Here is a 13,404-nt window from a genome sequence, read left to right as displayed (position 1 = left end):
ATGGAAGAGTGAGAGAGAGAGAGAGAGAGAGAGAGAGAGACAGAGAGAGATAATACATATATAATTTGTCTTTAAAAATGAGAGTCAAATGATGGGATTAACTATTTGCTAAACCTTACTTTTGGCCTTCTGCAGAGACTTGTAGCCACTACAGGAAGCCAACAGCGCAGTCGCCTTTCCATTATGGCCCAGTACCTCTGCAATGTTGAGCACCTCTTTACAATTCCCGGAAAAGCCTTTGTTCCCAAACCAGAGGTGAGTGTTTATGTATATGAGTGTGAATTGTTGTATGTTCCACTGAAGATACTTCATAGGACATGATCTCTCTGACCTCAAACTTACCTGCAACTGTTCTATTACAACATGACTATTGCAGAGCATGAAGGTCTACTAAGTAAGTGAATTGAAGTATTTTCGTCTCTTTTCTATTTACACAAGTGCAGATTATTTATTCACATAAACATCTTTCCACTTCCTCAGTTATTAATGCACAGTCTTCTTCCTTTAGCAGTTGTATTATAAGCATTCAGTTAGCATACATTAGCAAGGAGATTACTACAAAACTACAGTGTTTCTTTGCACCTATGAAAAGTCCAAATTTTTGTTAGAATATTTTAATTACATGTCATAATTTATAAGCATTTTAAAAACATTCTTTATACTTTAAAAGTTATTTTACTTCTCTTAACTGAAGATGCTCATTTATAAGAGAACAACAGTGTTTTTGTTAACTTGAATAAAATTGGAGGGAAAAGTACAACTTAAAAGTGACTAAGCTGAGGGTAATAGAACATGTCTCTAAGCACACAGGAGGCAGTGTGGCTTATCTAATACCCTGTCTCAGAGGAAGAAAAAAAAAGTAACTGAGTCAAAGAGTGCTAACTGTGAGATTCATTGGAATGGGGTAAATCTAAGCAATTGGAGAAATGAACGTATCTGTTTTCTGGGTGCAGAAGAAAGAGCAGGCCTTGGGTAATTTAAAGCAAACGGAGCTCTTATCAGTTGGCTGTACCTCAAAAGTGCCATATTTTAGTTTGTGCTTACATTGGCTTTTGTGTGCTGCAGTAGCGTCTACCAGTTCATTCATTCTACCTAAGTTTAGTTTGCATATATTATAATACCATAACACATATAAAAATTAGAGTGGAAGCTGGGGCTTGGGGTGGCAACATCTGCGTGAGTTCTGGTGCTGTGTTCCTAGAGTCTCCTCCACATCCTGTTGCTTTAAAACAGACGCAGGCTACTCAGGCATTGCCCACCAGAGGGCAAAATAGGCAATATTCTTGATCAACACCAAGAGAAGGTACTTTTTATACTTCGTAACTACGAAAAACTATTCTAAAATATATCTTTAAAAATAAATAAATGCTGTCACTCATCACCTTATTAATATAGTCAGGCCTCTTTCAATTATATACTTTTAAATAAAACATGAATGCAATAATAAAATAAAATAAATTCAAGACATATAATTGTAGACGGTAGTTTGTTGGCATTTTAAAGTACCTCACAATTTTTTTGATATTTTGTACTCTTTGTAAAGGAAGCTAAGCATAAGAGTGTTTCGTTTTGTTTTCTTCATTCTGATAAAGTTTTAGCACGTCCCAGAAGCCTCACTGCATGTTCGTTGCACAGCTCTTCACACGTAATTCTTCAGGTTGTAAGCTAACCTCTTCTCTGGCTGCCAGGTAGAGGCATGTTCCTGCTTGGGAGGGTAGATCCATGGTTTCGGGTTCCTTTTTATATAAGAAATGCAGAAAATAACACCAGAGATAAGTAGTAGCATCGCCGAAATGAACCCGATGTAGACGGCTCCTCCAGGTTCATATTTGTTGCTTTTCGGAATGGTCCAATCTAGAAAGTTTTCTACGATCTCCTTGGTGTACCACACTGTTGGGATTAAGCCAGAGATCCCTGCAATCATGAAGCAGATTCCTCCAGCAAAAGCAATTTGACTCTTGGTGTGTGTGTCCCCTCCTAAGTGAGTGCATTTCATTCCTACTACCGAAGTACAAATCCCCAGAGCAGACAGAACGCAGGCCAGGACCATGGTGGCCCTGGCGGTCTGCACATGGATGGGCAGAGACAGGATGGAGTATTTTAGAGAGCAGCTGAACATCCCAGTGCTGTACCACGTGCAGTCCATCCACAGCCCGTGCACCTGTACAATCGCAGTTACAATGCTGGAGCCTAGAGCTGCAGTAACCTTCCAGGTGGGCAGCAGAGTGGCGGTGAGGACCCCCGAGACCCCAGACAAGGCCAGGACGAAAGCGAGGAGCTGGAGACCCGCCGAGGCCATGCTGTTACTCTTCACTTCTGTTCTCCTAGGAGATCCCAATGGTTAATTGTGGTGCGTGGTCAGGTCGGTACCTGGTCTGTGCAGTTGAGAACCAGGTAACAAAAGCTAGGGAAAGAAGCAGAATCAGAATTGGGGGAGGAAAAGAATAAGTAATCGAAGGCTTTCCACAGGAGCCAGAACACCTGAATAGCACCCTTGTCTCTATGATGCATGTATACACACACATGTACACACAGGCATATACACAGTGGATGAGGATGCTGCCATCTCAGAAAGGTTCCTAAGGAGGCCTGCAGAATAGCAATCTACTGAGTTTAGCATCATAACCAGTGCTGGCTGGATTCGTGGCATGTGTAGAGCTATCCACATAAGACCCTAAGTATGCTGAAAATGTCTATGAAATGGGCATATACCTTGTTAGGCCGTTGAGAAACTTCAAAATGTAGCTGTGGTGTCTGATCTAGAACCTTATTAGCATTGTAGATCACTTTAAATAACTTTGATTTTAATGAAAATAACCAAAAAACAATAGTTTAAATGTGTGTCCAAATAATTTATAGATATAGGAAAACTTAAGAACTGAAAAATGGTTTGAATTAAATCTTCATTCAGCACACACCATGTGTGACCCAGGATATTGTTGAAGGAATTTAGAGTCCTGCGCAGTTCTTACCTAGGTTAGCATTTATTTAGCTTATGTCCCTAGTACTATCCTTTCTACTTGCAACCAGAATCCTTCCCAGTTATAATCCAGAAATGTTCAACTGCAAAACTGACTCCCCTAAATGTGGTGATATTGTGTCCCCCAGTATATTGTGTACCCTAATAAACTTATCTGGAGTCAGAGAACAGAACAGCCACTATATTAAACAAAGGTTTAGGCGGTGGTAGCACACGCCTTTAATCTTAGCATTCCGGAGGCAGAGATCCATCCAGATCTCTGAGTTCAAAGCCACTGGAAACAGCCAGGCATGGTGACACACACCTTTAATCCCAGGAAGTGATGGCAGGAAGCAGAAAGATAAGGCATGAAGACCAGGAACTAGAGCCTTTTTAAGCTTTTTGCAGCACAGTTCAGCTGAGATCGATTCCAATGGGGACTCAAGAGGCTTCTACTCTGAGGAAACAAGATCAGCTGAGAACTTGGCCAGGTGAAGTTGGCTGTGACTTGTTCTGTTTCTCTGATCTTGGCAGCATTCACCTCTACCTGGCTCCAGGTTTGTTTTTATTGATAAGACCTTTTAAAAAAGATTCATGTTACACTAAATGATTCAGAAGCAGTGACAGAAAATCGTGAAAGTCCACTCCAGAAATAGCCACATTGTTGGCTGTAGGTAAACTGGTACCCCACCACTTGTTATACTTCATTCCATGTTCGTATTCCTGTTCTACCATTGTGTGCTCCATCTGATAGGACTCACTGCTTTGAGAGCAGCATGATGCTCTCGGGAATGCTGCAATATTGGCTTTTTTTTTTTTTTTTTTTACTTTTTGTCTTTCTGAAGTAATTTTTAATGATATATATACTACGGTGACTATTATGACTTTTACATGCACTTACTTCACAACTGGCACTGTGAGCCTCTTCAAACCAAATAGCCTAGAGGTGGGCCTGCTTTCATGTTCTTTCTCTGGACTTGAGTATCCTTCCAGAAAGTGAGACATTTGGCTTTTTTCTTATCCTTCCTTGGGCTGACCTAACTTTCTTAGAATCCTAGAGCTGAAAGAAACCTCAGCTGTGACCCTGAGTGACATCATTTTGTCAAGTCAGTGTACTGAGGTGGAAGCATCCATGCCACAGTCTTCTGCAGGGCTGCCTCCTCTCTGTCCTTCCTGTCACCCTGTGTTTACCACTGCAGTGCTCCCCAGGAAAACATAGGCCTGCGGAAGGTGTGGCTGGGACAGTGCTCTGGCTTCCCTTCTCACCAAGATGCTGATGTTGGCTCCTCTTAAACACCTGAAGTGATGCTAATCTGGGCCTGTGGGAAGCACAGACCTGCCGTGGATGCAAGCCAGTCCTAGGACATCAGAGCCCCCTCTGCCCGGATTGAGTTCTCTGTTTGTCAGTCCCATGATTTTAGAGGAGGAGGAGCCTCTGGGATTTTATATTCATATGACTCAGTGTGTGTACAAACCTCAGTGGTCTTAGGACGATGAATCTGCTGCTGGCAATTTGCTTCTGTTTTCCACATTTCCTCGCTATAACCAAAACAGAAAGATAAAAGCTTAAGAGGGCGGAGGTTGGGGGGACAAGCACATGTGTATGCAGTTTTATAATAGCTGCCGAGTTCAAGCACATGTGTGTATACAGTTTTATAATAGCTGCCGAGTTCAAGCACATGTGTGTATACAGTTTTATAATAGCTGCCGAGTTCAAGCACATGTGTGTATACAGTTTCACAATAGCTGCCGAGTTCAGGTGTCAGTCTATGAGACTGTCTCACAGACTCTTCCCAGCCCAGGAGTTTTCCAGCAGTTGAGATCACTGTTAACACTACCTAAGATCATCCTGATGTTTGCTTTCGCTTTTGCTTTGCTGGGATAGTTTTTATATGTTGATCAGTCTATCCAGCTTTTCCATTATAGCCCTTTTCTTTCCATCAATGTTTTCTACACTTCGGTGTCTTACAGACCTGCAGTCAGTTGTTGTCATAATTAACAAGTCCTGGCAGCAATAAATTACAGACAGTCTAAACAAGCAAGTAAATACTAAGACATTGTATCTAGTTAGCGCAACACTTGCTTTCTGCAGAAGATTTCATGTCCTCTTGTGCAAAGAGAATTAAGTTAAAGAAGAACATGTTCTCTAAATGAAGGTTACTGTCCCGCTCCAGGTATACAAATGTGCTGGCATTCTCTCTTGCCCTTAGGATCTTCCTCTCCAGCCATAGGCATAAGTTTATATAGCATATTCCCTCGGTTTCAGGCTGGTGGAGAATCAAGGCACACTTAGTTCAGCAATTGTAGTAATGACAGCAGTGATGAGGAAATGCTGTGGCAGTCCCTCAAAGCGAGAGACTTGAATCTTTAGGGAGAGCACTCACATTTCCAGAACACATCACATGGAGAGCAGAACCTGGAAGTGTCCAGTTTATGAACTGCTTGCCGAAAGGAAGTCTGTCGATTTTTTTTTTCAAAACTTAAAGCTAGTTTTCCAGAAAAGATTCATTCGTACCAAAAGTATTTAACATATGTAACTTCTAAATCAAATGAAGCACTACTCTGAGTTTTGTACTTAGCTGCCAAAACAGTCTAGAAGCTCTCCATACCTTTTCCTGGGAGCCCTTACAGTCTTAACCGCACGGAGTTGACTCCAGACGTCTTCCGTGTCTGATGGGAGAAGCCACATGTAGGAGGCTGGTTCTGAGATCTGAACGTTGCCCATGAAGTGCCCACAAGTTAGAGTGAAAATAGCAAATAAAGAGCTACTCAGAGATGAGAGGTGAGAACCGCTGACGGTGCTAGAAAATAAATACCAGGTTCTCGCTCTCAGAGAGGAGAGGCGGGAGGGGAGGGAGTTGTTGTTACAACAGGATTTGTTGAAACCTGAAAGCAGAAGATGCTTTTGTGCTGCTGTGCACAGAGCAGGGATTCTTTGGGTGCTCACAAAAGGCCTTCTTTTCTTTTCCTATTATGTTTTAGTCATAGTTGTAATTTAGTTTTGAATTTTTAGCAGTGTTGGAAGATACAATTTTATGTCCTCAGAGAATCCTGTCTGAAATATTGTTAACTGGAGTGTGCTTTGCAAATGATAGTTGAGACTGTCACTTTAATTTTTATTCTGTTGCTTGTTGTCTTGCGTGAAACGAAGACTCCAAAAATTGTTAACTTTTAAAAACCACTCAGAAGAGATTTTTCTTTAAAATTTTTAGTTAATATTTGAGTAGAATGTGGTCTGTAAACCCTCAGATGGGTGTGTTCTGTCTCACATTCTCTCTTCCCTGAGAGTCTTAGGACCATGTGAGCTAGACTGCAGAGAATGTGAAGAAATAGTACAAAATGATAAATGAAGCATGGCAGGTAACAGCTAGGGCCATGAGCATTTGTACAGATGCATTTCCCTCGGCCCTTTTAGGTTTTTTTTTCCTTAATAATTTTAATTTTACAAGTTATAAATTACATGGCCATTGGGCAGAAAGAAAGTAACCTTTTGATTAGATTTTTAAATTTCAAACTTTTTTTTTCATATAGTATATTCCAGTTATGGCTTCCCCCTCCCCTGACTCCTCCCAGATTATTCCTACTTCTCCACCTACCCTAATCCACACACTCTCTTTTTCTCTCAGTAGAATACAAACAGGCATGTACAAAAAATAGACGTGAAAATAAAAATAAAACAAACCAGCATAGGACAAAACGGAAAGAAAAAAAAAAGCCAAAGAAGAAGCAAAAGAAACACGCAGATGCTAAGACATGATAGATGTTAGTAGTTTCTTTAAAAGTAGTTAATAGAAAAACATATTTCAAATGTTTGGGTTTTCCTAGTGTTCTGTTGAATCTGCTTAATCTTCTCCCACTTCGGCAAGTCACTGTTTTTCTCCCTTAGAAGTCTAATGTCTGGATTCTCTTCAGCCGTGATGCCCTTTAGTAAAGACTTGGTCTTGCAGAAGTGTGCAGATGATCTCTGTGGATGTTGGCTGGGGTAGAGTGGACGGTAGGCACCAGTGGGAACAGCACTGTTACTACTGTTGCTTCCCAAGCAGCCTGGCCGCCACCCTCGCTCGGTGCCTGCTTTGTTTGACTCCTTGCCAGGGCCTGTTAACATGCAGATACCCTTTAGCTGGCAGATGAGAGGTAGATGGAAAGACCTCCTCTTGGTCCTGACAGCCTGCTGAATGAAGCTTAAGGAGGGGCATATTTAGAACTGTAATGCATCGCATTATCAACTTCTGATGTGGATATTAAAGAGAAGTCTTTGAAGTCCACAGAGACCGTTCAAGATCAATATTATCCCCTCCCCCCCCCTTAGCTAAGGCCTTCTTCCCGAACACCCCAATTGTGCTTCCATCTGCTGACTTGACAGGACCGGATTCAAAGATCTGCAAAACTGTCCCCTCTGCCGTCCCCACATGTACTCTGTATATGTAAAAGCTGACGCTTCCTCCCACTTGGCAAGGCTCAAATCCTAAATGTCATCTTTGTTTCTGTCCACAACATGCATTCATTCAGCAAACTGGTTTTTTTTTTTTTTTTTTTTCTGACTTTACAGGAGTTCAGAACCTCTTCTGCTTTTCTGAGGCTCAGCAGTGTGGCAATGTAGCCCTGCCATGGGGAAAGCTTTCTGTCCACTTGACCACACCAGGGCTCCTGAGCTGGGCGTGGTCCTGGGTCCTAGTGGGGTCTAATAAGTATTTGTTGAATGAAAAATTCATTGCTTTTCAGTATATAAAGTATTAGTGAAGCTATAAATTGCCTTTGAATGATCAAAAATTTAATCATTTTTAAACAGGACTAGACTTTCTCAAGTAATTTTGGAATTCTTTGGTTTGGGATCTTTAATAATATCCACTCTTTATGAACTGAACTGCTGAGACTATGCACTGGTTAAGGCACTGTAACATCTAATTTCCAGACAGCCTGTGAGGTAAAAGGAGTCTATATTTTGCTGATAAGAAAACCCAGTTAGAGTGAAGAAGCTTAACTGTGGTTATAAAGGACTAAGTTGCAGGACTAGAAACAAGGCCCAGTACAATACAGCTTCTGAAGCAACGTCCACGCCAACACCACTTCAGAAAGTGTGTGTGTGTGTGTGTGTGTGTGTGTGTGTGTGTGTGTGTGTGTGGGCACTTCACATCTAAACCTCCACTTATAACTCATGCTAAGTCTGTTTGGGGCAGAGTAGTCCCATCTATTTTCATTTATCGAAGAAAAACTTTTGTGAGATTCTTTTACTGCATTGTGTTGATTATTGATGCTAACCCAGCTAATATCGCTGGCCTCTCTTTCTTTCTGGAATCAGTCACCTAAGTAGTCTATAAACAGCAGCATATCAAGCACTCTGATTTTTCTTTTATCTTCTCATCACATGCTCCTAATAACCAGTAATAATAGCCTCAGAGAAGGACAGAGTTGCCAGCTCTAGGAGAGGAAACCTGAAGATCCCTGAAGATGAGGGGTATCCATAAGGACCTCGAAGGCCACTAACTTTCAATGCCCTGAAAGTTATCAGAAAGTTTGTTTCTGGTGGGGTTTGTGGGTGACATGGTGCTCTGGCTATCACTTGGATTTAAATACGTCAGCTCTGGGAGGCTGCTGTACTAGAAGAAACAAAAAATGGCAGCAGGTGAACTATGCAGGAAATAGATTCAAGGAAAGGCATGTTCATGAGGTCAGGAAATCTGATTGAATATGAATATGTACAGTGTAGTCAAGGTCATCTTTAGTCTATTAAAACATATACCATCTTAGCATCCACCTATATTAACATTGGTAAGAGACAGGTTTATTATGTAAGGGGAGGCAGTTAGCTCATCTCACTGAGAGGTCTCTGTAGGGAGCAGTTTCAGGTTGAAGTGCTGTGGGAGGAGGAAGCTGTGGCTGATTGTTTCTGTACACACTGGTTTTAGCTAAAGGTCAGTTGTTGATGGCATTCTTTCTTGGACCTGAAAAAGGCTTTGCCATTCCTGAGTGTGACCCAGAGGAAAGCTTGGTCATCTTTGTGAGCCTGAGGCACTGGGGTCCTTGACATGGCTGTGCTCATGTCAATTACACACGTTCACTCAGGACTTCATTGGTTCCCCACAGGGGGCTTTTTTTTCTCCTTTATTTGACTAAAATTATATCATTTCCCCCTTTTCTTCCTGCCTCTAATTCCTCCTGTATACCCTCCCTTCTTGTTCCCTCTCAAAATCATGTCTTTTCCTTTGTTACTGTTACATATCCCTGTGTGTGCACGCACGCGAGTGCACTTGTGTGCCCACATACACGTGAGTACACCTAAATATAAAAATACAAGCTGTGCAGTCCATGTAAGCATTGCTTATATGTATATAATTTCGGGGCTAACCACTTGGTATTGGATAACCAGTTTTTCCCTGCTCTTAGCATTCTGTATTTCTTGATCTATTGGTGGGATGCCATAACATTTTCCCTACCATGGTAACATGCCTATTGGAAGTACACTTCTTCAGGTCTTGTTCCAGCAAGCATGTTATTGTGTCTCCTGGCATTCCTAGGAGACAGAGTCTCACAGCAGATCTTCTGGTCCTCTGGCTCTTACGTTATTTCTGCCCCTCTCCTGAGATGTTCCCTGAGCCTTAGGTGCAGGAGTTGTGTTGCAGATGTATCAGTTGGAGCTGGGAACCCCAAGATTCCTGGTTCTTTACATATTGACCAGTTACAGTTTGCTGCAGTGGTCTTTGTTGCGAAGGGAATTCTCTGATGAAGGGTGAGATCTACACCTAAGGATCTCTAGAATGTAGGTAGGAACCATGCTGGTTTAGTAGAACAGTGGTCGTAGGTCCTCTGACAGCCATGATGTCACTGGCCCCAGTAGTTGGCTAGATTTCAGTCCTGATCTCCCTCCCGTTGAGCAGGTCTTACATACAAGCAGAGAGCTGCTGGTTACCAACGTGTCAGTGCCACTATTGCATCCTCGGGGTTATCGTGCCATGCTGGACGTCATTGTATAGTTTAAATTACCCCACTTGATTTGATCATGCTCCTCCTAAGAGCCATAGACCATCTAAGAAAAAAAACTTCAGCATCAGGCATGATAACCCCTTTCAAGATGTTATTTAGCTGGGCACTCGGGAGGCAGAGCCAGGCAGCTCTCTGTGAGTTCGAAGCCAGCCTGGTCTATAGAGTGAGATCCAGGACAGGCACCAAAACTATACGGAGAAACCCTGTCTTGAAAAAGAAAAAAAAAAAAAAGATGTTATTTAAGGGCATCTTAGGGACACCTAAAACAATATAAGCTATTGCCCTTGGTTGCTTCTCAGAAGTTGAAGGTTAATTGCTAAAGACACCATGCTCTTCAGAAATAAGACCTGGAGGACCCAAGCTGTGTCTGACTTGAAAGCCTCTGCCCTGTGAGAACTAGCTTTCATAGTACTAGAAGATGCTATGGAAACTTCCAAGTGCAGGAAGCAATCAGTCCCACCCAGCTACAATACCAATGGACCACAATGAAGCTGGCGTATTTTAAGTGTATCAAGTATCTTTTTTCTTTCCTCTATTTCTTTTTTCTTCTGATTTTGTTTTATTCTAACTCAATAGATTTGAAGTTCAATAGAAAAAAAAGAGAATGGTGGTTGTATTAAATAAGTGTTCAATTATAAGTAAAAAGCACTTTGTGTCTGTTACCATAGTCACCAACCACACTTCCTATGTAGTTTTAGAGAAAAATGGCCTCCATCACTCAGTAATTTCCAGAAATGCTTTTGCAGGAATGAGCAGAGACGGTGAACAGGAGTGATCCTCCCAAAGCAGGACAGTTGCTGACTGAGCTCTCAGCCAGTGAGTTTAGAGTTCTGCCATGTAGTATTGTGTTTGTGAATGGGAATTTTCCTTCAGCTGTAATACAACGGCTACTTGACTGGAGACCAGAAGAATACTCAAACTCTCGAAGTCTGCTAGCTTACATAGGATGCTGTTACAGTTCTGTAGCATTTTCAGTCCATTTAAATAGAGCAAGCACAACTGTGTTGCAAAGGGATGAGGTTAAGCAGGAAGGAGGAAGCCAGTTTATGAAATCCACAAATACTGCTATACGTGGCAGCTACATGCCAGGAGACTGGAGCATCCTTTGATCTTAGCAGCATTTGTACCTCATTCGGTGTTCTGACACTGTTTCATAGTTCCGGGTTGGATGGAGGCTACATTTTATCTCATGCTGTTTTGTTGTTGTTTGAGTTTTGACTTGTTTTGTTGCTGAAAGGTGATTTGACACTGAGACCACAATAGAACTTCTTAGAGTTGACTGTGAATTTGGGAGAATCAGGTGAGAAACCTCAGAGATGGCTGCAGAAGGTGGCAGAGGGAGGCGAGGCGGGATGCCAGTGGGTACAAATGTAGGGTAGAGGGCCTCACAGAATGACAATCGATGAAGTACAGAAGGTGCTCTAGGACCTTCCCAGACCTGGAGAATGAAGATAAGTGGTGAAGACGGGCACGTCAGGGTTTGTGGGAGGTCGGATGGTTCTTTGATAGTCACTCTGGTAAATCTAGGAGCTTCTCCTTTCCCAGCTTAAGGACCTTGTCCCTTCCTTCCAGGATACCCTAAAAGTGAGCCATCCATCCTTCTCTGCCTGTAGCAGTACCTACGTTCTGAAAGCCCCAGTCTGTCTCCACAGCTCCCTCCTTACTAGTCTCTCTAAAGCATCTCGGTGTGTTTTGTGCAGACTGAAGACTGTCGTATAGGAAGTGTATATTAACAAGAGGAATTGATAAAGCAACTTAAAGAACACAGTTGAAAAGTTATTAAATTGAAAAGTTATTAAAGGTTATTAAGGAGAGAAGGTGAGGGAGGGAGTGTTAAGAACATTTAATACTGTACTTAGTGTTTATAACTGTTCACCATAATAATCTTCAAAGAGGTCTGAAGTTTGGTAGATTTTTTTTTATTTAACTTTTTTTCTTTTATTTTACATACTGACCACAGTTTCCCCTCCCTCCTCCCTCCCCATCCTCCTCCCCCCCTCCCCATCCACTCCTCCATCTCCATGGGCTTGAACAAAGCATGGCACATCACCTTGAGGCAGGATTGAACTCCTCCACCTGCATCAAGACTGGGCGAGATAATCCATCATGGGGAACAGGTTCCCAAAAGTCAGCTAGGCGCCAGAGGCAGTCCTGGTCTCCCTGCTAGGAGCCTTACAAACAGACCAAGTTATACAACTGTCACACAAATGCAGAGGGCCTAGGTTGGTCCCATGCAGGCTCCCTAACTGTTGGTCCAGAGTCCATGAGCTTCCAGGAGCTCAGGTCAACTGTCTCTGTGTGTTCCTATCATGACCTTGACATTCCCCCTCCAACCCATTCCCCCACTTACATAGTCCCTCCTCCCTTTATTCAGCCAGACTCCAGGAGCTCAGCCCAGTGCTTGGCTGTGGATCTCTGCATCTGCTTCCATCAGTTACTAGATGAAGGTTCTATGATGACAATTAGGGTAGTCACCAATCTGATTACAGTAGATGGCCAGTTCAGGCACCCTCTCCACTATTGCTAGGAGTCTTAGCGGAGGTCATCCTTGAGGATTCCTGGGACTTTCCCTGGTACCATGTTTCTCCCTAACCCTAAAATGCCCCTCCATCAAGATGTCTCTTTCATTACTCTCCTCCTCCGTCCTGCCTCCAACCCGCTCCCTCAAGTTCCTATCCCCCACCCCCACCCCCACCCCCAGTTTACCCAGCAGATCTCTTCTACTTCCCCTTCCTGGGTGTAGAAAGGCCCTCCCGTGGACAGTTTCACTTTTGTTGAGAACGATCTTGTGTGTCCACCTACACCATCCCTGTGGTCAAAGATCTACTGTCAGTTACGTCCAGTTGGTACAGCTACAGGGGTCATGCTTGTGTATGGAGAAGAGAGGAGGGTGTGTGGGTCAGCTGGCTGGCAAGGCCTGACGGACTGTGGGGGAGACTATTGCTGTTCCCAGGAAGCCCCTTCACCTGAGGCTGAACTTACCTTCACGTGCTTTGCTCTCCAGGTCTTACATCTTAGCCCCTTATTTTTCTTTCCACATAAAAACAAACCAATGTGTGCTCCCCCCCCCCACACACACACACACATATGTTGTTGGCCATTTATGTAGCCACAAGAAATTTGGAAAACAGTTCAACCTGAGAGAATGATAGCCAGAAAGGGACTGGAGAATAAGACTTTCTTTTGAAAAGCAGCAGCACTGCCCAGGCTGCCTGAATTGTTGTGCTTGGTAACGGGCCGAGGCGAGGGCTTTACTCAGTGAGAGGCTTCCCCTTCTGTGGCGTCTGCCGGGCCTCTGGGGGGTGCTCACCAGGATTGCTCTGACCCACTGCCCTCCCCCCCGCCTTTACTTTGCATTTTTCCTGTGTTACAGTAATGATTCATTCAGGAGTCCATTTTTGGAAAAAGACTGGAAATCACTTTTACCACATAGGCCTGAAAAGTTCGTCTTCTGGTTATTCAGT

The 13,404-nt window shown here is 43.0% G+C and overlaps 2 protein-coding genes across 2 annotated transcripts in view; one reads left to right on the top strand and one right to left on the bottom strand.

Annotated features, from left to right (window-relative positions):
• The window catches only part of Tfb1m (transcription factor B1, mitochondrial), a 38,095-nt gene that overhangs the window by 22,019 nt on the left and 2,672 nt on the right, over positions 1 to 13,404 (top strand). Inside the window, exon 5 of the mRNA XM_059272806.1 lies at positions 136 to 255. Coding sequence (XP_059128789.1) covers positions 136 to 255 — 120 coding nt within the window. The remainder of the gene's footprint in view (positions 1 to 135; positions 256 to 13,404) is intronic.
• On the bottom strand, positions 1,470 to 12,449 carry Cldn20 (claudin 20). Its single transcript, XM_059272807.1, has 3 exons — positions 11,991 to 12,449; positions 4,435 to 4,498; positions 1,470 to 2,404 (listed from the first exon to the last, which is right to left on the bottom strand). Exon 3 carries the CDS (start codon positions 2,297 to 2,299, stop codon positions 1,640 to 1,642), a length of 660 nt encoding a protein of 219 aa, XP_059128790.1. The 5' UTR covers positions 2,300 to 2,404; positions 4,435 to 4,498; positions 11,991 to 12,449; the 3' UTR covers positions 1,470 to 1,639.

The sequence above is a fragment of the Peromyscus eremicus genome, chromosome 8b, assembly GCF_949786415.1.
Source record: "Peromyscus eremicus chromosome 8b, PerEre_H2_v1, whole genome shotgun sequence".
Classification (NCBI taxonomy): domain Eukaryota; kingdom Metazoa; phylum Chordata; class Mammalia; order Rodentia; family Cricetidae; genus Peromyscus; species Peromyscus eremicus.
Note: the sequence above shows the minus strand (reverse complement) of the source record. Positions and strands in the feature narration are given on the sequence as shown.

Excerpts from the sequence above, each read along its gene's own strand:
- Cldn20 (XM_059272807.1), bottom strand. The coding sequence starts at position 2,299 with ATGGCCTCGGCGGGTCTCCAGCTCCTCGCTTTCGTCCTGGCCTTGTCT.